This window comes from Coenobita brevimanus, chromosome 21 (assembly GCF_032717465.1).
Source record: "Coenobita brevimanus isolate Jiangsu-jjx chromosome 21, ASM3271746v2, whole genome shotgun sequence".
NCBI classification, from domain to species: domain Eukaryota; kingdom Metazoa; phylum Arthropoda; class Malacostraca; order Decapoda; family Coenobitidae; genus Coenobita; species Coenobita brevimanus.
The window spans coordinates 1,650,149-1,677,606 of NC_136974.1; the positions used below are offsets into that span (position 1 = coordinate 1,650,149).

Here is a 27,458-nt window from a genome sequence, read left to right on the forward strand (position 1 = left end):
CTGTGTTGTGCCAAGAGATACTCTTGCTTCTGGAAAGAACAGGAAGATCATCAGATTTAGAGAATCATAAACAAACTTACTAGTGGAAGAAGCAGAACAACCATTCACCCTTCAGTCATGCCTTCAAAATTCTCATTGTCTAGCAGCTTCAGGAAAAATATCTATGTGCTTTAGTAAGGAAGAGAGAATCGTACAGTGCTTTGTCTTGGTTGATCTGGAGAAAGCTTTTGACAGAATGCCCAGGAAGATGTTAAAGTGGGCCATGAGAAAGCTTGGAATAAGGTTACAGCAATGAGAGTTGAATGTATTAGTGTTGTGATGGGAAGGGGTAAACTGAAATGGTTTTGGCTAGAGGGTGGAGGATGACAACTGAGTGCAGGGGGGGGAGGTGTGAACATGGATCCCTCTCTCTCTCTCTCTCTCTCTCTCTTTTTCCCACAGACCTGTATTTTCTGTGGACCTTTTTTCCTCTAATGAATGAACTTCCTTGCTATGGGGAAACACTGAATTCCTACATGGATTTCATTTTCTACTTTGGACCTGTTTTTACCCAGAGGACCATCTTTCCATTGGGCACATTTCCTCAAGGATTTAATCCCCCATGAACCTCTTTTCCCACGAGGACCAATTCTAGCCAGATTTACTTGCCTCAAGGACCTACTCCATCTATCTACCAACCAACCCACATGCCATCTCTCACCCAGTGTATTCTGTTTCAGTTGTAGTGCGACTGGAGTGTGGAAATGTGCTCTTTATATTGAGAATGATGTGGAAGAACAAGTTTGGAGCTAATGTCTGTGAAAATGGTTTGGTAAGATTTGCTTCATGCAGTGAAGTGCTTTTTCGTGTGGGTCTATTGCGTGTGGAGTGGAACCTCAAATTTCAAAAGCTTAAATAATGAATGACTGTATGCTAGCCCATTTTCCTGAGCAGTCTGCTGATAGCTCTGGACTGGAGAGCTGCATCTCAGTTCATTACTAGGATAACTACAAGGTTGGACTTTGTACAATTGTTGCATATTGCACCACAGTAAATAAATTGTCGTTTCTTAGTATTAATCCATTTTATAGGCTGAAATGAAGCAGGGCTCCTCCACAGAAGATAATTTTAGTAGGTCTGCTGCTTACTAGTCCGTAATCCTTATTCGCACGAGTTTGATATGTTTGCGTTGAATCCTATAAATCTCCTATACTGTTAAAATATTATTTTTATAATTATAAACTTGGAAAAGTTCTTGATATTATAAAGTATGTCACATCCATGGCATAAAATACGAAAAGGATTTGATCGTGCGGACAACTGTAATGTTTACAATGTGGCCGGGTATTAGAAGCATTCTTTCATTTCATGCCAGAAGAGGTGTAAGTAGTCATTGATAACCTTTCATCTGATTCAGGAACGATCAGGATTATTTCTAGAAGGTATATATATAGAGAAAGACTAGCTTTTGGTGGTAAATGTGAGATTTTATTGGCAGACTCGTTGGACATTGCGTACATTTCACTGTTTTGAAAAAGCGTATAATTCATGGTTATCATGTGTACCTTATAATGTAGCATATATGGCATTAATGTTGAGGTCAGTACATTGCAAGTAAATATTGACGGGGTAATGTATTATAATGATGGACGTGTCAGTTTATGCGTTCTTACCTTCATGTAATCTGGGGATGTACTTTTGTTAGTTGGTGTACGGTTCTCTCACATCTTACTAATATTTATTGTCTACTTATTGAGAGTATTGAAAAGGCCCAGTATATACAAGAACACCTACTGCTACCCATGCCAGCCATAGTGGAACAAGCTGTAGATGTCGCATGCTAGTATAGCCATTTCACATTGGTTTGGGGGTAATCTTTAAGGAGACATAGAACAACCTCTTAAAAAGAAAAAACTATATTCACCTCTGAATTGATTAAGTGACTTTGTACAGGTGTACAGAAGTGTACCGGTATTTTCAAGTATTTAGAGAATCCATCAAAAAACAAGAAAAATAAGATTGCACAAGAGATAGCAGTAGGTAGGTTCAGTTAGCTTAGAGTAAATTTGGTTAGGTTAGCATAAAATGGGTTTGGTTAGGTTACGATAAATAAGGTTGGGTTAAGTTATGAAAATTTAGGCAATGTTCAGATAAATAGGGACTTGTAAGGGTAACTTCATTCACAAGTGGCGTTCTAAGATGACGTCTGTCTGTCTTCACACACCACACATAGGTGGAGTGACCTGGGACTCTACTACACCTGCACGAAGTTCAGTCCTTCACGCATCGCAAGATGGCATCCGTTTGTCTTCAGTGCTGTTAGGAGTTGTAAAGAAACATCGTTTCACCATTTTTTTAAAGAAATAAAAAACATCAAAACTTGAGTATGGAGTCAGATAATACTCAGAGAATTCTGTGAATAGCTAAGGTAAAGAAAAAAACACAAGAAAGCTGCAAAATAATGTGATTCCATGTCTCATTAAGGATTACCAGTTCTGGAGGGTTACATTGTTAAATACTGGTACAGTATATCAAAAGTGATTGGTTTGCTCCCCACCTTCCTTTCACCTTCCCTCCTTTCCTCTGGCTTAGATTCGTCTGCACTTTGCACCCTCTTCACACTTAGCTCTGTCGAGTAATACTGGTATTTAAACATGGGTACGGTAATTTTCTTACGCCAGCCCATACTCAACCTTAGTGGTTTTTACGTATTTTCTGTTATTTGTTTGATTTTTGCGTTCACTTTTGTCAGAGGTGGCAAGTTTTCAGATGTCCCCTCCCCCTGTGACTGAATTACAGGCCATTTTAGGCATTAACCTACCATGACCTCACTTAACCTAACCTAGATTCCAAGCAATCCAGTCCTAACCAAATCAAATTCTAACCCAGTCTTAATTATTTGCCTCACATTTGTAAAAATTTAGCAGGAATAGGAAAGCACCTGCTACCCAGAGAGACTGTGGTGAAATGTTCCAGGCTGCACCTCACTTGATTGGCTAGAGCTCATCACATGACTCTTGTCCTGGCCGCCAGTTGGTTAGATTTTAAAGTGTTATTTCCCAGTTATTATTGATGCCCCTTTATGTAAGTGTCATAGAAGAAAAGATGCTTGTACACACGAGATATTGTAGCTCTAGAGCACCCTAAGATAACTGAATCATTTATGGGCTGAAGTGAGAATAATATGGTACTTCAGCATTTTCACGTTTCTTAGTATTCCATGGAGAATAAAGTTATTACAGTGTGACTAACAAAATGAAGTTCCCAGATTCTTTGTTTGGATGAAAGGATAAAATGACCAATAAACATACCAGTGGGCTACAGCTGCAGTACGGTATTAAATGATTTTGTGTATGCTGATATCAGAAACTTCACTAATTTCAAAGCCAAATGCTTAGTTATGGAGTCAAACAAGGGTAAGTGCTAGTTTTATTTGTTTTACACATTCTTTTTCGTAAATTTCATCAAATTTTTTCATGAATTGTTTGCACTCCATATATATATATATTTTTTAATTATCGATACTTTGCTTAACACGCTGATGATTTCATTTTAGTTTTGCAGTCACTGTTGATGTCTCATGATCATTTTAAAAACAGTTTCACACTATGCAGTTAGTTTTTTTTTTTTTCGTCAGTAATTGTGCAGTAATCAGTTCTCAGTGAAACTGACGTGATGCAGGGTGGGCTTTTTTCATAGGTTCATTAGGGTGGGGTAGGTTAGAAGTTTTGTCCAGCTAGATATTGCAGGCTTTCAGGGTAAGATTTATTGGCATTCCTTGGTGGTTAAAATTATGGGGGAATTGGGGCAGAGCTCCCAAGTTAGGGTCAGTTAGGTTAAATTAGCATTTACTAATGTACACTAATGCATTCAGTCACTGAGATCGTATGTAAACACGCTGTTGCTGGTGTCTAAAGCAGACTTATTATTGACAGAAACTGTATTTTCTTCATTTGCAATGTTTGTCAACAACTTTTACCCCTTTCATGTAGGGAGAGGTTGAAGAAGGGGAGAGTAGGAGAAATTGAAGAAGAGGGGGGGGGAGAAGGTACAAAAATAGTAAAGATAGGGCAGATGACTTGAGGTGCTTACCTGCAGTGCTCATCTCAATAACCTGGACCTTTCAGCCTGTGGTGGAATATTCAGCCACTGTCCTTGAATACAATCCCACTACATCATTCACTTTACTGTTATTTCTCTAGATATTAGCCTAGGTATTTGTTTTATCTACCCTCCCACAAAGGGTGGTTGTACACCCAAGTCAAGTGATGTCAGGTGTTTGCATCAGGATTAAATCCCTAGTGTTAAGTCAGACCTCCTCAGTCAAACATTTTCATAATTTGAACATTAATTATGCAGTGGTACTTGGTACATTCTCCTCATTTAGCAGTATCCCACTTGTCTGATATACAGTAGTTGATGAAGTGAATGTCTGTTTAGTGTAGCTGTAGTAAGACAGTTTAACCCATTTTGTTTCCAGTAGCTAGTATCTAAAAGTATGATTTAATGTACAGCAAAATACAGTAAGTTTTCTTTGTAATATTGCAGGTGGCAGGTGTGCGAGCTGCATCACAGGGGGTGATATGCCGAACAGGTGTGTCTCAGGCAGTACGAGTCTACAGTGTAGGTATGGTACAAAGCCAGGTGTGTGGTGTAGGTGTGTGTCAGACAGTTGTGCAGCCAGTACCTGCAAGATTCCTACACACCACCAATCCATCCTCCACTGAAAACTCCCTGGTGAGTCTGACTCATGACATTTTTGTTTTTATGGCCTTTTTTATTGTTTTAGTATTTATAGATGTTTACTGTTATCAGTAAGTGTAACATTTCATTAGCATAGTTCCCTACTTGATAGTGTTTGGTTTGCTGTGTGGGGTAGGGGACTGGGATGGGCAGAATACAGTGCCCAGTTTGATCTTGATTGTGTTTATATTAGTGATGCATTTCTATAAATCACAGAGTTAATCAAGTAAGTAATAACAATCCTGCATATAACCAGAGTTTGCAGATGTATGTCATTGTGTTGTAAGTGTACAGTGTAGTACTGTACTATGGTTTTTTGCTTGATTTTTCCAGTTGGATACAATATTTGGTATATATGCTGTACAGTATATCAGGCATGTTTAATTATGAATGACTGTGTATGACAAGACTTATGTAACTACCCTGTACTGGTGTGTGACAAGAAAAAGATGTTGATCAGTAGTTACGGTACCAGCTTTTCCTAACTGCCCTGTACTGATGTGCGACAAGAAAAAGATGTTGATCAGTAGTTACGGTACCAGCTTTTCCTAACTACCCTGTACTGGTGTGTGACAAGAAAAAGATGTTGATCAGTAGTTACGGTACCAGCTTTTCCTAACTACCCTGTACTGGTGTGTGACAAGAAAAAGATGTTGATCAGTAGTTACGGTACCAGCTTTTCCTCTTAACACCTTTGGTCAGGTGACATATTTTTATTGTATTCTTGCTAAAACTAGACAAATTTATTAATGCAGCATATTTTAACCTTTGGCAAAGGGCTGAAGGTATACGTTGTTTCCCTTCCACTGTGATAAAGTGTTCCCTTGGCTAAATAACATCATCCAGGGCCAGCAGAAACATAAAGTACATCACCAGAGTGAAAGTGTTAATAGGTAATGATATTATTGCAGGTTGTGGATGATGGTGAGCCTGACCGTCTGTATAGTGTAATTGATGTGGAGTGCCGAGGACATGACCCAGTGGTGCTACGATCATACCTCACCTTCCTCTCCACCGCTGCATCTCACCTCGGAGTTGCAGTTCAGGACGTGTTAGTTCAGCCTACTTTTTGTCTTATTAACCATATGTGACCCATCAGGCTTTAAATATGAGATGTAGTTGGGGTTTATTGCATACAGAATACCATTCAAGTGTGAGTGATATAATGACTCTTGCTTTAATTATCTAAATTAATTAGCCCATCCCAGGCCCCTGTGCTCCTGATGGGGGAGTAGAAGATTGCATAACAGAGACATAGGTGGGTGGATGGTTGGTCTTACTACTTTTCCACCCCTCTCTTGGCAACTCCTCATTCCAAGTGTTCCATAGCATCTCCAATTTCATATCATTTATAATTCATTGCAGCTTCTCCATCCATCCATTATGTTAAGGATCATACCTTACCCTAGCCATGTGGGAAAAAAGGTCAGTCATCATCATCATCATCCGGACCTCCTTTCCCACCCTAGGGCAGAGTGAGCAGTAACAACGTCCAGACAGGCCAAATTTGCCCGATCCAATGGGCCACACTTCGATTCGCTCACCATTCAAGCCCCCGATATCCTGGCTCTATCTGATATGTCAAAAACATTATATAAATGAACTACGTCATATGTGCTTAAGTTGCAAAGATATCAGTGCAGTTTTTTTTAAGCAATCCTGTGGTGAACATAAAAAGTTGATAAATACCAACTTCCATGAACAGCATCCAAAGAAACACTGGAGAATGAGGAAGCAAAACTCAGAGCCCCTAAACACACACATTCTCTCTCTCTCTCTCTCTCTCTCTCTCTCTCTCTCTCTCTCTCTCCCTCTCCCTCTCTCTCTCTCTCTCTCTCTCTCTCTCTCTCTTTATGTCCCCATTGTCTTGACACTGAGCCTCATTTACTGATGCTCATGCCATCCTGTTAACCATAAGTCCACCTCACTGTCTTCCACCCCAAGCCTCATTTATACAGTAACCTTTCCATATGGCTTCATCCTTTTATAGTTTGTTCTTGCTAACTCCACGTGGTTCTGTTCAACTTGGTAAACATATCTCTACCAACCCCCATCCTAAATCTTGCCTTATGTAAATGTCTTTAGGCAGAAGAAATACTGTCATACAAAAAATATGTAAACGTAGAGACTTGGTGACTAATTTTTTACACACCTTCATTGTCTTTTTAACATTTTCAGGGTAGTGGATAAAGGTTGTTAGCTAAAGATAGGCAGTAGATTAGTCTTATACCTACCTTATTCAGTAGCATTGTAATTGTGGCAGTATCACCATCATTTTAGAGCAGTTTTTTTTACATTCAAAAAGGGTGGGAAAATGTTTAAGAAGGCTGTTGCATCTGTTTTGTGCCAAGGAGAAAGAAATCTTGAGGTAGAATTATAGGCATAAATATTGATACATTTCAATACTATAAATCAGTAGGATAAATAATGAGGTTAGTGAACAGTGAGTTTTAAAACCCAGTGTTGCAATCTATGGTGCCCAGCAAAGTTTCAGAATGTTATGGTGGGGTCACCTAACCGTTTGACGAAAGAGTGAAGTGGTAATTTCATCTGCAGTTGTACATTCTCCCCTTACATGGTATAGTGAAGTGGTAATTTCATCTGCAGTTGTACATTCTTCCCTTACATGGTATAGTGAAGTGGTAATTTCATCTGCAGTTGTACATTCTCCCCTTACATGGTATAGTGAAGTGGTAATTTCATCTGCAGTTGTACATTCTCCCCTTACATGGTATAAGAGGAATGAGGTTGTTCAAAACAGAGGTGTTGGGTGGTGAGCGTGTCGTATCTCTACACCGGGACAAAGGGGGAGGGGGCACAGTACTTCCAAACTCCTACTCTCACCTCTTTTGGTAGCTTCTTGTGAAACACGTGGAATTCATTGGTGGCATTCAGTCTCCTTTATCCCTTGGTTAAAAAAAAAAAAAAAGTTTCAGTAATTCATTTCATTCATTGCCAGATGCCATGTATCCCAAACAGGGTGGCCAAGGGCTTAGAGTTAATTGTTTTACAGGGAGGGGCACTAATCCTCCACCAACCCCACTTGACACGTAGGGAGAACGTTATGCCAACAGCATCTGGTGTTCCCAGGCGGTCACCCATCCAAGTACTAACCGGACCCAACGTTAGTAATTACAGACTTGAAAACTCATCTTCTCCCCACCAAGGCTGTAAGCCATAAGACAAAAGTTGAATCCTCTGTGTTGTTGTTGTTGTTGTGAACTTGTGACCCCAGGTTTATCTGAATGTGATCTGGGTGGACATAGATTGAAACTGGATTTCTCTTACAGTTCACCATCCTCTTCTAGGGGGATTGGGATGGAGTTGAGAATGTTTGAATAACCAGGCAGTTTTTGCTATGTCAGTTCCACCATGTGAAGGTATCCAGCTGCAGGATCAAGCCTCCCTGTTTAACTGAAATATAGTTTAAGAAATATCTGTATGCCTTTCCACAAGTAACTCTGTAGCCCAATAGAGAAAAATATAAATCAGTATAAAAGCTTATATCTTTCACAGAGCTTGGCCCACAAAGCACATAAAACGGTGGACATTACTGAAGTCGGTGCACATCCACAAGAAACACCGAGTGCAGTATGAAGCCAGAACCCATTTCCTCACTTTATCACTCCCGCGCCTCACACAGTCTACTGCTGACACCTACCTTGAGTATATCCAGCGTAATCTTCCAGAGGGTGTCGCTATGAAAGTTACCAGGGTGAGAACCATTTAAGTGTATTGCTGAAATTTGAATGTTTGATGAATGAAAGCCAGGGTGGTTGTGAACATTGTGCATCTGAGCTGAAGGTCAGGAATCATTATGCAATAAGTCCCCATTCCCCCCCCCCCCTACCAAGTCCAAGTAAATTACATCTGGTGGTGCAATTAGTAGAGTGCCCTGGTCAGAGCATATTGTGGCATATGCTGTGGTTGAAGTCCAGGAGATGGCCAGGGGTTTTTCTGTCATGTTGAGGCACCAGGGGCTGTGGTCTGAAGTAATGGTAGCCTAATCTCAGGTCCCTACACTTGGATGAAGGCAAAATGGGATTTGTCATTTTCTTCTAGTCATGGGGGGATTATGATTGAAGAGTTGAGAGGAAGGATGGGACTGGAGTGCATTGGTGTTGTGATGAGGAGGGATGGATTGAGATGGTTTGGGCATGGGGAGTGGATGGAGAATGACAGTTGGGTGGGGAAGGTGAGAAGAGTGAACATCTGATGTAGGGTTGTAAGAGGCAGACCGAAAAAGACCGGGGATGAGGTAATTGAGTGTGACCCCAGGGATAAGGGACTGCATAGTGAGGCACTACCCAACCCAACATTGTAAATGGTTTTTTGGTTCACAAGAAACCATTTGGCCTGTCACATAGTGTAGAGAGACCCGAAGGCAGTACTTCACTGAGTGAGTGGATGATGGGTGCTCCCATCTGTCGTGTAAGAAAATATTATTTGGTAATGAAATTGCTGGGCATTGGAGTGCATAGCTATGGAGCGTCAGGTGCCATGTCATGAACTTTAGAGTTATGAAGTGAAGCCAGTAAACAATACATACCAGAGTGCACTAAATTAGCAGAATCATTTCTAATGCATGAGTGAAGTGCTTACTCTAACTTGTTGTGCATACAGCCATACTTTGTATGGTTTGTTACTAACAGCAGTGTATTGGATTGCAGTCAAGTAATTTATTTTTATTGCTGACATTGCCTAATATTGAATAGTTTTTGCTTTGCTAATAAGTGTATCATCCACAGCATGAACTCCAGAAGCTTCCCCAACATGTCAAACCATCATCAGAAGTGTCGGTTTGACCATCAGATGCCTGCATCATGACTGCTTCATCAGTAGGTTACTAATGTACTTGTATATATAGTTGTTGTTGTTTTAGTCCTTCATCCAGTCATGTTTTCAACTTTGTCCGTTGCCCTTTTGCCTAACTGGTAACCACTATGTTCAGACAGTTTTGTGGATTTAGTCGATTGTATTGTACAAGATTACATGATGTAATTTGTGCTGAAGTACATGTACTCAACCAAAGCAGTAAAGGCTTTTGAGCATTTATGAGCAGAGGTGTGTGTAGGTGGTTGTGAGATTTACTGGGCCCCATTCGACTTGGCTTACTCCAGGCAGCATGAAAGTCAATGAAGGACACTACAGATTTGTTTCCCACAAGTCAAAACAAATTCCACATAGCCCAACCTCAGAGCTGATGGGAGAATTGGCATGTAATGAATACTGTAGACTTGTTTTCCGTAAGTCAGACCTAATTCAGTGCAGTCCAGCCTCGCAGTGGACGTGGGGATTTGCATGTAAAGGAAAGACTGGATACCTTTTATTTGTCACTGAAAAAGAGAATCACAGAAGTTGAACACATAAAGTACTCTATGCCAGTATAAAAACGTGCATCATACGAACTAAGCAAATGACGTGAAAAATAATGCTGTTTTAAACAGGGATGTTTTTCATATTTGCCATTTCCATCATGACTTCTTGATAAGTACAAATTTTCAGATTACCAGAACTTTTCTGTCTAGCTCCGGGCTCCTGCGCTCCTCATGGAGCAATGTAGGATTGGATGATGGATGGATGGATTCTGTGTTTGCATACCCCTCTGTGGCAAACATTATTTTAATATCCAGTAGGCTTCTGCAAATAACATCTTCAACAGTAATTTTTCTGCTGATGTCAGCAACTTGAAATCTCTTCCCATTTTCTCAGATAGTATTTGGTATCACTTGAATAATGGAGATTTCATGGGAAGTGCCAGTGCATCCTTGGCATTGAAGGATACATATTGCTAAAACTTGACACTTCGAAGCGCCAAACTTGCACTTACAGCATAATGGGGTTAAATCTGTTAGATACCAGGTATAGTTACAAATCTATATTGAAGTGAGTTGAACTTACTAAAATACTGGTCTGAATTCAATGAGTCAGACTTACTGAGGGTGAAATTCACCATCAGCTGATTGGTGTAAGAAGTGTTGTATTATTCAAAGCCCTTATTTAGGTCATATACTAACAAATCTCTGTTTCATCCAGAAAAAGAAAAGCATTAGAAGTTAAAAGAGAAAAATATTTAAGGTCAAAATCAGGAGTGGCAGAACCAGTTAATGTTTTTTACATGTATTTCAGCATCATGTCATTAACATTTATGCCAATAACATGAGTTTTCTGGAACCTGTTGTATGTTATTTTCAATCACTTACGGTATATAGTGCATAACACTGAAAAATATGAAAACTCAGACACACAATAAACACTCTGTGGAGATGGAAGAATTTGAAGAGCAAGATATTATAACAAAGGGCGTGACTGAATGTATAGCCTTCATTTTATGCTGATCTATGGAACAGTATTCCAGATGCGTGATGAATGACACCAGTAGAAGTTTTGTAGGATGGATGAATGAAAAACCAAGCAGATGTTGACAGCCAGGTAGAGGACAGGTATTTGTGTGAGCCGTGCTGGAGGTCTGGTTAGTACTTGGATGGGTGACCGCCTGGGAACACCAGATGCTGTTGGCATCCCTACGTTTCAAGTGGGGTTGGTGGAGGGTTAGTGCCCCTCCCTGTAAAACAATTAACTCTAAGCCGTTGGCTACTCCGTTTGGGATACATGGCATCTGGCAATGAATGAATGAATGAATGAATGCTAGAGGTTGTATGGCTGCTGTATTTTGGAGTTAGTACATAAAATATCATGATGAATATTGATATTAATGGTGTACAGTAATGTATGTATGTATGAAATATAAACCAGTGTTATGCTGTAAAATAGTGCTCTCATTACCTGTAAAAAAATAGGATAAGAAAGAGTCATGTAGTCACAATGACCTTTATTATGCATTTTGTCTTTGGCACACACAGACTTACAGTCAGGAAAAAACATGTGGAAGCAGAAATAAGTACAATATAAGTTATAAAAATTTGACCTAGTTGAGTAGAAAGTAAGTATGTCGTGTTTGGTTTTATACTCAGTTATTTCTAAGTGCTTCACTAGTATTTTTTTTATATTACAGGAGTATCATTAATACTATATCAGGGTATTCCAAGTACGCTTCTTCCATACACTACCGTACACACACCAGCACAGTTGCTCACCATACATTACAGGTATTGACAGTATCAGCACCAACACTACGCCTCTCAGGAGTAACGTATGAGCAAGGTGTACACTGAGTTACAAATGGCTTGGGGTATATTCATTAATTTTCTGTTGCTTAAGTAGTGTGTGAGATTGTTTACATATCCAGGAGCTGCCAAACACTTCACAGTTGGACTCGGTTCAATAATTCATCCTCATCATCATCTAAACCTCTTTTCCAACCCTAGGATGTGGTGAGGTAGGGCGGAACAATGTACTTTTTATTATTGTGGCTGCTGAACAGTTTCATTTAGCTTAAGAACCTTAGTCGTATAGGGTTATTGTAGGCTATATCTGTGTCCCCAGGTTGAAACATCATTCCTGAGCTAAATAAAATCACTTAGAGATAGTAAGAGTAAGATAACAGCCATCTGCATTGGTGGTGTTAACTTTAGATAAGTATGCATTAGGTATCGGGTCTTGTCCTTTATTACCCTCCAGCTAAAGTGTGTGTAGAGGCTGTGCAGAAAGAATGGCTCTTGGGTCTGCATACTTTTGCCAGTCAGTAAAGTGGGTTCTCATCAGTTAACCCTTTCAACGTGATAGCATTTTGTTTTCTAAGCACACGACCACCAGATAATTTTATTCAGTATAGGGCGGATCTTTAGCTGAGAAGAAGGTAATTTGTCTGATATTGAACCCCCCCAAGTTTTAAAAATATCTTCTGTGTTAAATATAATGGTCTGGAGGTTAGGAAAAGTAAAATATCAGAGCAGTTGTTAGGCTGAAGGGATTAGTCATGGTGCAGTACTGGTAACTCTTGAATTTCTTTACAGTAATGATTAAGCAACGTTGGGTCTGGTTAGTACTTGGGTGGGTGACCGCCTGGGAACACCAGATGCTGTTGGCATCCCTACGAGTCAAGTGGGGTTGGTGGAGAATTAATGCCCCTCCCTGTAAAACAATTAACTCTAAGCCTTGGCCACCCCATCTGGGATACATGGCGTCTGGCAATGAATGATGAATGAATGTAGTCACTCGTGTACAACCTGCAGCATGTCCTGTTATTCATTTTGTTTGACCTAAAATTAATATGGTTGAGTACAGTTAACTCACAGTATGCTCTAAATCTTATAAACACTGGCATGCCATTCTTTAAATTCCACAAGCCTTATTTTTAGCAACACCTGTAGTCTTCTTGCACTGAGTACATTCACATCAGACAAAACACACAACAGAAAAATTAAATATTTTACCCTAATAACACAGTCTGGAACTAGGTAAAGTGACAGTTTGAATTTTCACTTTGGTTGAACAGTGCAAAATTTACCTATTAAAAAAAAAAAAAAAAAAAAATGCAGTTGATTCTACAAAATTCTAAACCTGAAAGAGGCAAGAGATATTTGCCTCTGCGTCATGAAAATATTTGGTGATCTGACTAGCTAACTTGTAGAAAAGTTCAAAATATCTAGTAGGATCTAGAGGTGCATACGCACTGCCACAGATAAAGACAACTCAGTGATGATCAGTTAGTTAAAATTAGTCTTGCTACTTCCAAATTCATATTAAGAAAGGCCTCTCATATTGAAAGGGTTATTGGAAGCCCCACTTAACCCATCCAGTGTGAAAAGTCTCAGCCAAGCTTAATTAAAACCTATGAAAGTAGCAACAATAAAATATGAATATTATTGGAGTGAGGGAGTTAAAAGTTGTGATGTAGATGTGGGTTGTATAGGTTTGTGTATTTATGTGTTTGTACCAGATACCATGTACCTCTGTATCCCTACCACCTCACTTTATTTATTTATTTATTTATTTATTTATTTTATTTTTTTATCAGTTCACTAATTCCACATCTCCTCTCCAATTGCTCTTTCTTCCATTCTATATTGGTGACGTACTTCAACCTCAGTGCCGTTCTTGATTTTGGGATTTTTATTGATTTATTCATTTATTTTTTCTTAACATATTTATTTGAACCCCACAACAGCATCCTGTTGTTTATAGGGCCGCAAGAGAGTAATTTTGTTGTCACTAAGTTATGTGCGGATGAGCGAGATGTTCTAGTGCGGACTCGTTATGATTGCTTAGTGGCTAATTATGGGCTCATTATGTTCAGCTATATGAGAGAGGGGGGTGTGAGTTGGGAGCAGGGCAGTGAAATGGCGGGGGACAGGGCGACTTGGAGGCAGTTTGTTTGTGGCCACCCCAAACGGGATTGAGGCGTCTGGCAATAGATAGATAGATAGATAGATGTTCAGTTACTGACACCCGACAATAACCGAGTGGATAGGGCTTCAGAAACAATTTACGACAAAGGTACCAGGAAGTGAGGGATGTATTATGTAAAGGTAGGGGGATGTACAAGTAAGTGAGCCAGGTCTATTGTGTATGGTTGTGATGAGCATTTGTGTGTGTGCATGTGTAGTGATGTGAACTGCCAAGATGTATACAAGTGTGTATGTAGAGAAGGGTAAGGCTGTTGATAGGTGTGATACAAGTGCCTCCATAACCCAAATGTTGTGGGTGTATTGGTGCAGTACAGGGGTAATGGTCAGGATATTGTACAAATCATTACACATAACCATTACACTAAGGGCCATATTTTGAATGGCTCTGGAGATTTCATAATACAGTACATTTTCCTCTACAATTAAGGTATGCATATTACACCTTATCTCTCTCCTTAATATTTCTTTTATTTCAAGTATGGCCTTAGTTTGCATCAGTAATTTACAAAAGCAGGTGCTGAAGAGGAGCCTGCATGTGGTGGCATTGTGACCCTGGGTGGAGCAGCTGAGTTGTCCACTCAGGAGCCAAACCTCCTCATGCTTCCTGCACCTTGCCCTGAGAACAACCCTGGTCCTATCCCGGTGAAACACTTTTTACCAATAAGGGGTACCAGTTCCCTGTACAGTGTATGTACTATACCGTACCTGTAGGACGGATCCATAGAACCAGTTGCTTACCTGTGGTCAGTGGGTCTGCTCAGCCAGACAGATTGGCATTAGGCATTCACAATAAGAGCATCTTACAAGAAGAAAATAAGATGTAATGGGCAAAATATTTTGCTGAGAAAGAGGCATTATGAAATCTCCAAAATGACAGAAATACAGCACGGAATTGAGATTACTAGGAAGGTTACTGTTAACATTGGTTTGGTGATTGTAGGGACTTAAAACAGAGAGGAAATATAAACTACTACAAGTAACCACACACTGTACATTAAAATTCTGTCGTGATTAGAGCACTGTCACATGTTTGTAAAAGCACGGCAGACACTAAAAGCTTTCCTATAACCTACAGACATACTGGACAACTTTGTACATTTCCATCACAATCATTAAGTCAGACAGTTTTCTTCATACTTGATGGTAAAATCTACTTGAAGTTTCTGCACAAATATCTGTCTTATATACAGGCTTATAATTATCTTCTTGCTCACAGCTCTAAAAGGGGAAGTTTGCCTCTTATATGCCTAGTACAAAGTGGTGTAACTGCACATTGGTAACAGACCATAAACTCTGATTTTGGCTGCTGTGTTTGATTAGAAAGATCTGGGACTAACATGCAGTAATAACTGAGGTATGTAACTCAGTGGTACCTACTTAAATCATTCATCTTGGTTGAAAGAGAGATTGTATACTCATCCATCCATCATCTAATCCTTTATTGCCCCAGTCAGAGTGTAGGGACCCAGGCCTAGACGACTCACTTCAGACATTTAAAGTGAGACAGACAGAGAGCGAAAGACAGAGACATGCATGCATGCACGCACACACACACTGAGTTTGATTGATCAGGTAGACATCAGAATGTTGAATCTGACTACTGACCTTGTGAATGGAGAGTTTATGGTATATAAGTTGCCTAATAACTGTAACAGCTTTGTTACAGTCTCAGGTATACTGTACAGGTTACTTTGTACGCCAAACTTCCCCTCACCCACTGAAAACTAATGATTGTAAATGAGATATTACGAAAGTTTTTCAAAGCTGTGGTGTTGAAACATTACATTTTGTCTTGTGGTAACAATATTAACAGACAAGCTTCCATTAGTACGGGTTCTCCCTACCACTTACAGTCTTTAAATGTTGTCGTCTCCTTCAGCATGGCAAACTTATCACTTGGAACCAAACACCTCTTCCTTCATTACTGTTAATCTGTGTAAGGTATCTGAGGAGTGTTAATTCCTGTGCTCAGGGAGACTAAAAATTAATAGTGGTATACTGTCAAGGGATGGCCACTGCATAGGCTACACACACTCACAGCCAAACAAGTCTGTGTTACAATGTTTAGAACAATATATATGAAAGGAAAATATTGAACAGAATATGATTTACATTTGGAACATAAATTGCTCTAGTGTTTACCACTGGAATGTTGCTTTGCTTTTTTGTGTGAGTACTCATACACACTTCCATACACAATACAGTCTCTTGACATTATCTAGAAACTAAGAATGTCCCTTCTACAGTACTATAATTTTCTTTACTGGTACAATCTCTGCTGCACAGACACTGTATAACAGTGCAAGTCAGCACAGACTAATCCATCTACATCACTCAAAAATATAAATATTTCCCTAGCAGTCTTGAGACTCTACACCAAAAAAATAATGTTCTTACCATAAAGGTTGGCAAAAAATTAGCAATTTTACCTTTAAACACTGCAGCTCTGAGGCGCATTTGCCAGCCGTATACAGTACTGTAATGTACTGCATGAGAATCTGTACATAAGTTCATGAATTGTATACAGAAAAGATGTTAGGAAGTTAATAAAATGGCTATGTCCAGTGGGTGAGTAAATAAAATGTTGCCAATTGTATGAATTTTTTGTATGTCAGTAGATTTTGATAAGATATTGACTATTGAATTAAATGTGAACCAAACCTGATCTAGTACAAGGAATATTGAAATATACAAACTGCAGTGCATTAGGGTTATAGGCACTGTAACCTGTCAAGAGGGAGGGAAGGTGATTCATTGCTTAAGTTTTCTCTGGCACAAGAGTATCCTGACATTACTGTATATCACTAAGGATACCATACCGAATAACCCAAGTCCTTCCACATCTACAGTAGTTATTTGATTCTGGTTAATGCCAGATTTTTGTAGCTTGGAAACCCCTAGTAGTAACAGAGTTAACTAACTTTGGGGTATATATATATATATATATATATATATATATATATATATATATATCTTTATTTATTTATTTATTTATTTATTTAGAGAACAATATATTTATCAGTCATAAATTTCAGAATGTTCAAGAAATTATTATGGATGAGCAGATGAAGGGTCAAGACTTTCACAATGATAAAAGCATTGTTATACACTTCCCTGTACCTATGATGTCATCTCTGCATCTTACTTTTTCACCCCCACTTTTGCAACAGTGATATCACACCCAAAAAACATTAGTTTGAAAAATTGCTCAAAAGCAGTTTTAGAATGGTAGTATAAAGCCAGCAGCCAAGATTTTGTCTGGCATTGTTCCCTGCTGTGTTTACTGCCCATCAACCCATCCCCTCTATAAGATTTATCCTCCACAAATTTGCAAAGCTTGCCACCCCTCCACTGCCTAGGAGAACTGTACAAAGGTTATTAGGCAGTCAGTACTTTTTGTTTTATTACAAAGAATAATACTGTGCTGAATAAGATATTTCCAAGCCCCTTCCCCTTTCTGTACAAATTCCCACACTTCCATGACCAGCACATTTGATTGACTGGAACAATCTGTTTCCACTCCTTCCCCTTTCACATATCACCTCCATGTCCGGATTTCCTTCAAAAGAAGATCGGGATGGCATGGTAATTTTTTTTCTCTGCATTCTGTGTCTTTACAGTTATGTTTATCTTCATTTACTTTAGGTTTCTTTTTCCTCATCCATACTTTCTTCCCAGAGAAGTGAGTTTTCCTTGCTTTGCATTCAGCTTAAAATCAGAGCTTTAGAAAGGTGTTAAAAAAGAAAAAAATGTATGCAGGGTGGGGCAGTAAGGTTAAAATTCCTGGCGTCGTGACTTATTCCACCAGTAATTTTTACATCCATTATCTGTTTAAAAAAAAAAAAAAAAAAAGTGAGGTACGCTCATTAGTAAAACACTGGTGCGAGATGGAGGATTAGAATCACCTCAGGCCGGGTGCAGGAATGTGTTAATACTGAATGTAAGGCTTGCTTCTCTACTTCTGTACATAGTAACTTATAATTGAGAACCAGCTATGTTATGGTTTCTGCATATTGCTTACAATACAGTATTATGATGGAAAGTATCCTTGGATGATGAAGTCAGAGTTACTGAACATTATAAACTCTGACACTGAAAAGACAGGATATGTGTGACATTTATAAAGACAGCATTGCTGTACTGTGTATTTATAAGTCCAGAATAAGTTATCAGATAATGAATTGTATTTTTACCCGATAACTCAGTTAATGTGGTTATCAAATCACATGCATCAGTTATTGTAGTGAATGAGTATTATTGTTAACACTAAAACAGTAAGCACAGCATATATGTAAGAGCTGCCATCATCACCAACACAGGACAGTAAACAACTTCATTTTTTTTCCTAATGCAGTGGACGTCTCACATATGGGTTTTAGCGCGCTGGACTCGTAATCGGGGGATTGCGAGTTCGAGCCTCGCCCGGGCTGTTGTGCTGGGAGTGGTAGCTCGCTCTTGTAACCCTAGCGGGGCTATATAGTCCAATACAGGGCTTAGCTCGGGGGAACTCCATTTCTCCCATTTTTTTCACATATGGGTTTGAAAACTGTCAGTGACAGAACTGTAGGAATTTCTCAGGTGACAGTATAAGATATAATTATGAGTTATTCTGTATCAATGTAATCAGCATTACTGTATATCCTTGAATAATCAGAATGTAGTAATGAAAGTAGAATATGTAGTAACACCTCTCAGTATTAATGGAAGGATTTCTTGATTGCAGATTATTGCAGTAACAACAGGATAATTTCCATTATTTTTTCTAAATAATTCTTTCAGCTGTTTCTCATTTGAATCAGAGTACTGGTACAGTATTTACTTTCATATTCATATTTATCCCTCTAATAGTGGCTAACATTGAGTGTGACCTCAGGGTTAAGGGACTAAATAGGGAAGCTGCCAGAGATCGAGCAGCATGGAGAGCTGCCATTAGGTGACCAAGACCAACACATGCAAGCATGTTGGAGCCTTCAAAAACGAAAAACGATCAACTTCACCAAAACCTTCATAAGTAATATGAATAGTAGAATGTCCAAATATTAATTCCCAACCAAGCACCATATGTTTAGAAGTACAGTTCAGTATGAAGAATGGCAGAGTGAATTTTCTTGTATATTATTTCAGTATGCTGATACGCTGAAGCGTTCACATCATGATTTACAGTGCTGTATTTGGATATCTGTATTCTTAGTGCACACTTAATTTAAAGTTGTATGAAAAATTATTTATCAAATGATATATACTCACTCCATTAAGTATCTTCAACTAGGTAACTGCTGGTTTCACAATGACCATCGTTTCTTTGCACATTTTCCTATGGCAAATAAATCCGAAAGAACAGTGTACTGTATTTAATATAAAATACTGTATAAAGTGCCTTTCTTATTACGTTTTGATAAAAACAACAGACATACACTTCTGTGGAAAGTTTCATGCCTTAATCTCAGAAGGGGTGACCACAAACGAATTGCCTCCATGTCATCCCTCCAACTCACACACACCCTCACTCATATACTTCTTCACCCAAATCCCTCCATCTGATCCTTGGTCTCCCCTTTCTCTTCCCCCCACCACCTCAATTTTAAGGCATCTTTCCTATCACAACCTTCTTTCCGATCGTCAGTATGGGTTCCGTCAGGGACGCTCCACTGGCGATCTTCTCACCTACCTTTCAGACTCCTGGTCATCCTCCTTTCGGGACTTTGGCGAAAGCTTTGCCATTGCACTTGACATCTCAAAGGCTTTCGATCGAGTCTGGCATAAATCTTTAATTTCCAAACTGCCCTCCTACGGTTTCTATCCTTCTATCTGTGCCTTCATTGCTAGCTTCCTTTCTGGTCGTTCTATAGCCGCTGTTGTAGACGGCCATCGTTCTTCTCCTAGATCTATCAACAGTGGTGTTCCTCAGGGCTCTGTCCTATCACCAACTCTCTTCCTTTTATTCATCAATGACCTTCTAAGCTGTACATCTGACCCTATCCACTCATACGCTGATGACTCCACCCTTCACCTTTCCATTCGGTTCCCGCAACGCCCATCTCAACAGTTACTTCAACAAACAAGGGATGAGGCTATGGCACACCTAATGTCTGACTTGGCTCGTATCTCTGACTGGGGTAAAAATAATATGGTCGTCTTTAATGCATCTAAGACTCAGTTCTTGCATCTATCAACCCGACAAAATCTTCCATAGGTATACCCACTAATGTTTAATAATATTCAGCTTAATCCTGCATCATCCTTGAACATGCTTGGGGTTTCATTTACTCGGGACTTATCTTGGAAAGATCATATTACATCTCTTGTAAAATCTGCTTCCAAGAGATTGGATGTGCTAAGCTGACTCCGCTCTTTCTTTACCCCTGCACAATTGTTGACTCTATGCAGGGGTTTTATCCGCCCCTGTGTGGAGTACAACTCTCATGTGTGGGGAGGCTCCCCACATACAGCTCTTCTCAATAGGGTGGAGTCAAAGGCTTTTCGTCTCACTAACTCTCCTCCTCTTACTGACTCCCTTCAACCTGTCTCTTCGCCACACTGTTGCATCTTTATCTCTTTTCTATCGTTACTTTAATGGTCACTGCTTCTCTGAACTGTCTGCGTGCATTCCTCCACCTCTACGACGGGCGCGTAGCACCCGTCTGGCAGCAAACTCTCATCCCTTTTCTGTCCAGCTCTCTAATGCAAGAGTTAACCGTTACTCCCAGTCTTTCATTTATGCAACAGGTCAGCTCTGGAACTGTCTCCCTCTGTCTGTATTTCCTGCTGCCTATGATCTCCAGTCTTTCAAACGCAGTGTGTCCAGGCATCTCAAAATGATCGGATCTTGATTTTGGCTCTCTATTGTATTTTGTTTTTCTCTTGGAGGGAACTGTTACTGCGGGCTCATGGCCTTTGGTTCCTTCTTCCTCACATAAAAAAAAAAAGAAAGAAAAAAAAAATGCAGTCTCCTAGTGAGTCTCATTCTTCATTCTTTCCACAAGGCCAAGCCATCTCAAGGCACCTCTAATGCTTTCCAGTTTATCCACATTAACACCACAGTGTTCTTTCACTTCCTCATTTGTCTGTCTGTGTATCCATGTACCTCCACACGCTCCTCTCAGGTAACTTATGGAAAGTTCCTGGATATTATTTTCAAGTTCTAAATATAAAAACATAAAAGTTTCAGATGCTTCTTTGACTGAGTGTACTGTACTGTACAGTACTAATAATTGCTTTTCATTGCTTCTCATATGACATGCAAAAATTGAGAGGGTTAATGAATAAATCTATGAATCTTGTGTAGAAAATACAGTATAGAAATTTGGCACAAACATGAAATGTATTAACAAAATAGAAATTGACTCTGCCCACTTTAATCCACTGCAGCAATGAGATACGAGATTTTTCCTCCTGTGATGTGGTTACCACATGCTGTGTAGTAATACTGTTATAAATGTAAATAAAGGTTTTTTAAGCACAAGTAGGTGTAAATTGTGCTATATTACATCCCAGTCTGGAGTTGACTGCACTTGTTATTTGGATTCTGAGAGGTGTTACTGTTATTCAGTGTCGGTTGTACACCTGGAGGCCCTTACTTATATCTACATGAGTGACTGAGTGCCATATGTGAGCTGTCTACTGCATTTTATAATATGCTAATATGGCACATGCAGATCCAGTGGTAAAAAATTTAAAAATACATTAAAAAACTGACAGCTATGGTATACAGTTTGATTTGTATTATTGTATCCACAGTACACACGACTCATCACTATGTTCATATTTTTGTTTACCTGTCTGTACTGTGTACCATTAGTGGGCAGTATCCAGGCCCAACTAATATCTTTGGTTTTAAATGCATGCACTTGACTACTGGTGCAATGCTTGTAGAAATTGTCACTAACAAAAACCTCTTGCAAACAAAGTGCTTACAAAATATGCAGTGATATTTAAGTATTGCCTGTTTAAGAATGTTCTAAAATACGATGAATTCCTGTAATAAAATTATGGAATAAACCACTTTAAATATGGCATTTATATTTTCAGTTCTGGAATGTGCTGTAGTATCAGTCACTACAGGACTGTGATAATTTCATCTTAAATTAGTTTACAACTTTCCATGTGGCCCTTTATGCTTTTAACAAACTTTCAGTCAGACCTGACAGTGTCAGGCAATTATTTGAACCACATTTACAATTTCAGTCTTTGAATAACTGCCCAACGTATTCTTAGATTTGCTAAAGTTATGTATTGGATGATGGATAGCACTATATATCTAAAGTTCTGTTAACAGTATCTCAGTATTAAATTCATGCAAAATTTTTTGTTATTCTGGACCCATTGCATTCCAGTCAGACTGAGCTGACAAAACCATAGCTTCTTCTGACTCATCCATTATCATCCAGTGAAGCCTACATTTCATAAGAACTTAGAAACTTGATCTGTACAGTACTTGTTTCACTAATGTTAATGTAGCAGATCATATAAATCTGTCATGCATTTTCTGTGAAAGATAATACAGTATGGGCAGAAGGTGTTAGTGACACTTTTAACCAATTTATTCATGGTAGTGGGAAGGTGTACTGTATTTCTGTTTATTTTACTGTAGATTTATGATGCTGTTATGGTAGTGAAACTGGCCAAGTGCATCTTTTGATTTTTCTTTAGACAGAGACCTTCAGTTTAGCATACCTTTAGGTTTCCCCTCGACGCATTATTAGGCGAGAGGAAGCCTTGAGTACCCGAGCTGTCCCCCTCGGGTATACCTTGGCAGCTAAACGTTGCACGGCTCTGTGTCTAGGGTGTCGGGGGGCTCAGGGTTGGCCTTGATTGACTCCAGCTCCTCACACTGCACGCCATCATCCATAATGCCTCTGTGGGGAGACGTGTGGAGTAGTAGAGGAGTGTGGAGTAGAGTCCAACTGATGAGGACAGTGGGGAGTTGCTGCTGTTACTGTAGTATTGAGGGAGAGATGGAAATATACAGTTTGCAGAATTTACTGTAACAGGGACTGTGGGAAGCGATGTATTGTTGTTGCATGAGTTTGGAGTGATGGGGAATAGCATGGCAGGGTAGGGATTGGCAAGGAAGAATACTGGGTGGCAGGGAGTGGCAAGCAGGGGAATAGTTAGGGTGGCAGGACAATGCAGGTTGCAGTAACAGTGATAATCAGAAGAGGATAAACACTCCATACTCACTTTATAAATTTATTATCATGCTGTTTCACTCTATTTCTCAGTGGCCTTGCAGATAAAGAGGCTAGAAGATTTAGCAGGGAAGTCTCATCCAATCACAGAAATGAATATAGAGTCAAGAGAGTGTAAGTGTGCCACAAAATACCATACATCTGCACCATTACCAGACAAGGTACTGTATTTTTTTTTTTATTATTATTATTATTTTTTTTCCAGCAGTTTCCCCATTCATGCTGTTAGTTTCGTGCAGTTTAGAGAATTTAGCCTGCAATGCAAATAAGATTGCAGTTACAGCAATATGCAGTTGAGTTAACTGTTTGGTTCTCTTTAAGATATCAGTTGCTTCTGATCATGCTGTGAGCAACGTGCAGGTAGCGGCACTGGATCACTTACAGCGGTTATATGTGTAGGTGACTCTCAGGCAGATCTACAGTACTAGTCTCCCCCTTCTGCCCTTCTGCCTCCTCATGGCCTCCCTCATACCTCCTCCCCCTCCCCTGCCTGTGAGCAAAGACAAGTAGGTGGAAAAGTAGGCTTCCATATCCTTATCTTTCCACTGTGCCTTTATTCAGCAAGAAGTCAGATCAAGTAAACCATCATTGTGAATTACCAAGCCGGAACACCTGTTGATTGGAATTTCATTTATACACTGCCAAAATGTATAGTTTATGCTTAAAATTTTGGTTTTGGCTGTGCATTCCCAAGCCTCGATAATTAATAGTCTTGACATGATTGCAGCCCCAGTTTCATGTGGGATGATACTGATGAACTTGGGTAGCTGGTGAGTAATTGTAAATCTTATAAATTTCCCTCTAGAGCCATTGCAGTGATTCACCATTACTGAATTGGAATTGAAAGCATGTGTTCAAGCAACATCTACAAATTTATCAAATTTACCCCTTCCTCTCACTAAATAGGACATAGATTTAATTTTTTAATATAAATTAGAAAGCTTTGATGCCCCAGTTTTTACTTAAAGCCTGAAGTTCATTACCTTCAGTTTTATATGAAACTGGAGCAGAGCAAAACCAGGTATGGAAATAAGCCATACAAGCCAGTCTAAGCAGAAGCAGTGGTTGGCAGGGGTAGCATAATGGCGAGGACAGCTTTGGTAGCATGTTGTACTGGATGAAGGATGAGCTGTACAGTAGTAGTCAGTGCTTAGCCTGACGTATGTTAAATCAGTGTGAAACTAAATCATTCAGTGCAGAAGCTGAGTGTTCAGAACAGTAATAAAAGAGTATTGGAAATTTGCTTTAGATTAAAGTACAAGTGTAGGTAACTGGGATAAAAGACAGTGAGGGTGAAGTGATCAAGTAGGTGTGGTGACAGGGTGAGTGTTAAGTGAAGTAAGTTAAGGGTGCTGGAGTGTTAACACCATCAGTCAAATAATGTCTTTTTCAGTTTATGCCTGCATGGCAGTCTAGTGGTTAAAACGCTGCATTTTATAGGGATGGCCATACCACGTCCGTACCTGCAAGAAGTGACTGGAGATTTTCGATTATGTGATGATGCCTTCAAGGGAATTAGGCTGGCTGGTCATTTACCCTTAACAGCTTAACAACACAAAAAAAGTAAAGTGACCAATGCAAATAGTTATTAAGAAGTCAAATGTACTTGACAACAGTACCTTATCCATGGACACCTTAGCTTCAAATGGAGCAATAGGAGATTATCTGTACTTGCTTGGAGTAATGTAGGATTGGCTGTTACTTAGTTGGGTTAATGTAGGATTGGTTGTTACTTGCTTGAGGTAATATGGGATTGGCAGTTATTGCTTGGGGTACTATGGGATTGGCTGTTACTTCTTTTATTTTATTTATTTTTTATCTCAGTTACCAGATGATTTACATGTAGGTAACAAGAGTCCTAGGTAGTGGAGGCTTTGGGAAGGCTGTGGTATAATCTAGTCCCTCCGGCGTGATAAATCTTACGCCAAATAACCATCCATACATAGCAAGAGTAAAGTGGAAAAAGACATGGTTGGACTGAAGGGGTTTGCTGTGACAGGCCCATCTTCTCATGAGCAAAGGAGGCTTTCTACAACTTCTCTTTGTGTGTTTTTTTTTTTTCCAGCCTCAGTATTTCCTTTTATTTTACTGATGTTGCATAATTTTCCTTATATCAACACACATTGCATAAATAACCCCTGTCAGTTTGCAGCATTTACCAGCATTGCATCTTTCTTAATATCAACACAGACTGTATGAATAACACCGATCCATCTACAACCAGGCACCTTAATTCCAACGGGGGTGACCACAAACAAATTGCCTCTATGTTGTCCTGTCCTCTGCCATCCCTTCATCTCACACCGCTCTTATTCATATTCCCCTCCACCATGCCCCTCCTCCTCATTCTCCATGACCATCTCCCAGTCTCTTCCTCAACCGCAGTCACACTCTCCTAGTTCACCACACTCTGCAAGTCCGTCACTCTCCACTTGCTCCACATGGCCAGACATACAAGAGATTATTAATAAGCCATATGCAAAAATAAACTAATAAGAAAGACATTATAGAAGCCTCATAGCTGATCAGAACACAGGCCTGAGAGTGTGAGGTAAAGTGAGTCAAGGTGAGGGACAGATGTCAAGCTGTGTGTGTGTGGCAGATGGACATAAGTGTGAAAAATGGAGGCGAAGTGTGTGTGTGGTGGAGGATTGACATTAGTAAGGGTGAGAAATGGCGGGGAAGGATGTGTGTGGCAGAGGACTGACATACCTGCGGCAGTATATGATGAGGAACACGACAGCTGCATTACCCAGCACCAACACTGTCATGATCACTGTCGGCACCACCAGGTCTGAGGACACAACACAGTAACTCACCGTTCTACAACAGACCCCATTGTAAGCAACCATTTTTGACACTCTTATTAGACCAGAGACATCCTTTTCATTTTATTTTTGCCATAATCTGACAGTACATGTATTATTCAACTATGGGTAGACGTTTTGAATTAGAGTAGAACCATAATAAATCCCTTCAGTTTGTGAGGTGAATTTATTTTGTAGGAATCAGAATATAGTAAATTATAACAGACATTGCCCAGATCAGATTCAAGGGGTTAAATACATGATGGAAAACTAACAGAAGTGTGACCTCTTTACCTTTTTGCTGGGTACACCTTGTAAAATGGAATGCAATCTTGCCTTTTCCATTTCTTAACGGGGTATTGAAAGTGCTCATCATAGTGTAGGGGCATAGCACACAACTGTATGCTTTTCCACACTGTTTTAGCCAAATTAATCTGGGTGATGTCCTTGTTGGTCTACCTGCTACCAGACAATTTTTTTCCAACTTCAAGGAAATCTGTACTGAAGGGACTAATTAAAGCATGCTAGTGTTTGCTGAGCCTTAATGTTGTGTAGACAGTGAAGTTAGTACAGAAGATGTAAAGGTAATTAAGTTAACTTTACTATATACTGACCTTAGCATCACAAAATTTCAAGTGACTGTTATAATGCAGTAACATTTAAAATAATACTGTACTGGGGGTCTTCATTTTGAGACCAGTGATAAAGAGGAAAATGTGAATGAATCCCACCATAGACAAGATGTGCCTGGCGGTACTTCTCAGCCTGGACCTGTCCAGTTGAGCCGTTCACCATCATGCGGTACTCGTCCATTGTGATGTTGCCATTTTCAAGCAGCGCCTCCAGGTCTGTACATAGATTAAGGGTCTTGTCATATAAGGAGGCTCCCTAGCATCTGTTCTGTGGGGATTAATTCTGATTTTGTATGTTATTTAAACCTTTGTAACAGGGGATTAGAATGTATAAATAACATACAAGGGATTACTGTTTATGCACAAACTGCAATATTATACTAGTAAGGACAAAATGCTAGCCAGCCTCTGAAACCATTGAAAATACAAACCCATATTTATAACTGTACCTGTTTTATTAGGCACCTGGAGCTATGTTAACAAATAACCTGAATTAATTTTTACAGTAAGAACAATTGTCCATACTAATGAGTTATTATCAAATGCCACATTGTTTAGTCATACTTTCTACTTCATTATTCACTCTAGTTTAGCTGTGAAGTGTTTTGTAGCTACATGAGTAGCTATAAATCTCAAGAATCTTTATGAGTATGATGAGAACATCCCAGTTAAGATGATGGTCCCTGCCCTTCCCTCCCCACTCTCTCTCTCTCTCTCTCTCTCTCTCTCTCACACACACACACACACACACACACACACACACACACACAGCTGCCAAATATGAAAAGAATATAGTGG

General features: G+C 39.5%; 2 protein-coding genes across 3 annotated transcripts in view; one reads left to right on the forward strand and one right to left on the reverse strand.

Moving 5' to 3' along the window:
* The first annotated feature begins 1,312 nt into the window (after positions 1-1,312).
* Positions 1,313-18,918, forward strand: LOC145392234 (small ribosomal subunit protein uS10m-like). Of its 2 annotated transcripts, XM_080266696.1 has the most exons (6): positions 1,313-1,361; positions 4,528-4,716; positions 5,634-5,773; positions 8,239-8,437; positions 9,471-9,560; positions 18,882-18,918. In XM_080266696.1, the coding sequence occupies exons 1-5, from the start codon at positions 1,314-1,316 to the stop codon at positions 9,525-9,527; spliced, it is 633 nt and encodes a 210-aa protein (XP_080122822.1). In that variant the 5' UTR covers position 1,313; the 3' UTR covers positions 9,528-9,560; positions 18,882-18,918. The 2 variants fall into 2 exon arrangements, with proteins under 2 accessions (XP_080122822.1, XP_080122821.1); XM_080266695.1 differs by lacking the exon at positions 18,882-18,918 and having other exon boundaries at positions 9,471-9,607.
* A 3,870-nt stretch (positions 18,919-22,788) lies between these two features.
* Positions 22,789-27,458, reverse strand: part of LOC145392056 (uncharacterized) — a 37,367-nt gene continuing 32,697 nt past the window's right edge. Inside the window, exons 10-12 of the mRNA XM_080266512.1 lie at positions 26,760-26,876; positions 25,934-26,015; positions 22,789-22,888 (exon numbers count right to left, since the gene is read on the reverse strand). Coding sequence (XP_080122638.1) covers positions 22,789-22,888; positions 25,934-26,015; positions 26,760-26,876 — 299 coding nt within the window. The remainder of the gene's footprint in view (positions 22,889-25,933; positions 26,016-26,759; positions 26,877-27,458) is intronic.

Excerpts from the sequence above, each read along its gene's own strand:
- LOC145392234 (XM_080266696.1), top strand. The coding sequence starts at position 1,314 with ATGTGGCCGGGTATTAGAAGCATTCTTTCATTTCATGCCAGAAGAGGT. Across the intron at positions 4,717-5,633 it reads CCTCCACTGAAAACTCCCTG|GTTGTGGATGATGGTGAGCC; the intron begins GTGAGTCTGACT and ends ATATTATTGCAG. Across the intron at positions 8,438-9,470 it reads TCGCTATGAAAGTTACCAGG|CATGAACTCCAGAAGCTTCC; the intron begins GTGAGAACCATT and ends TATCATCCACAG.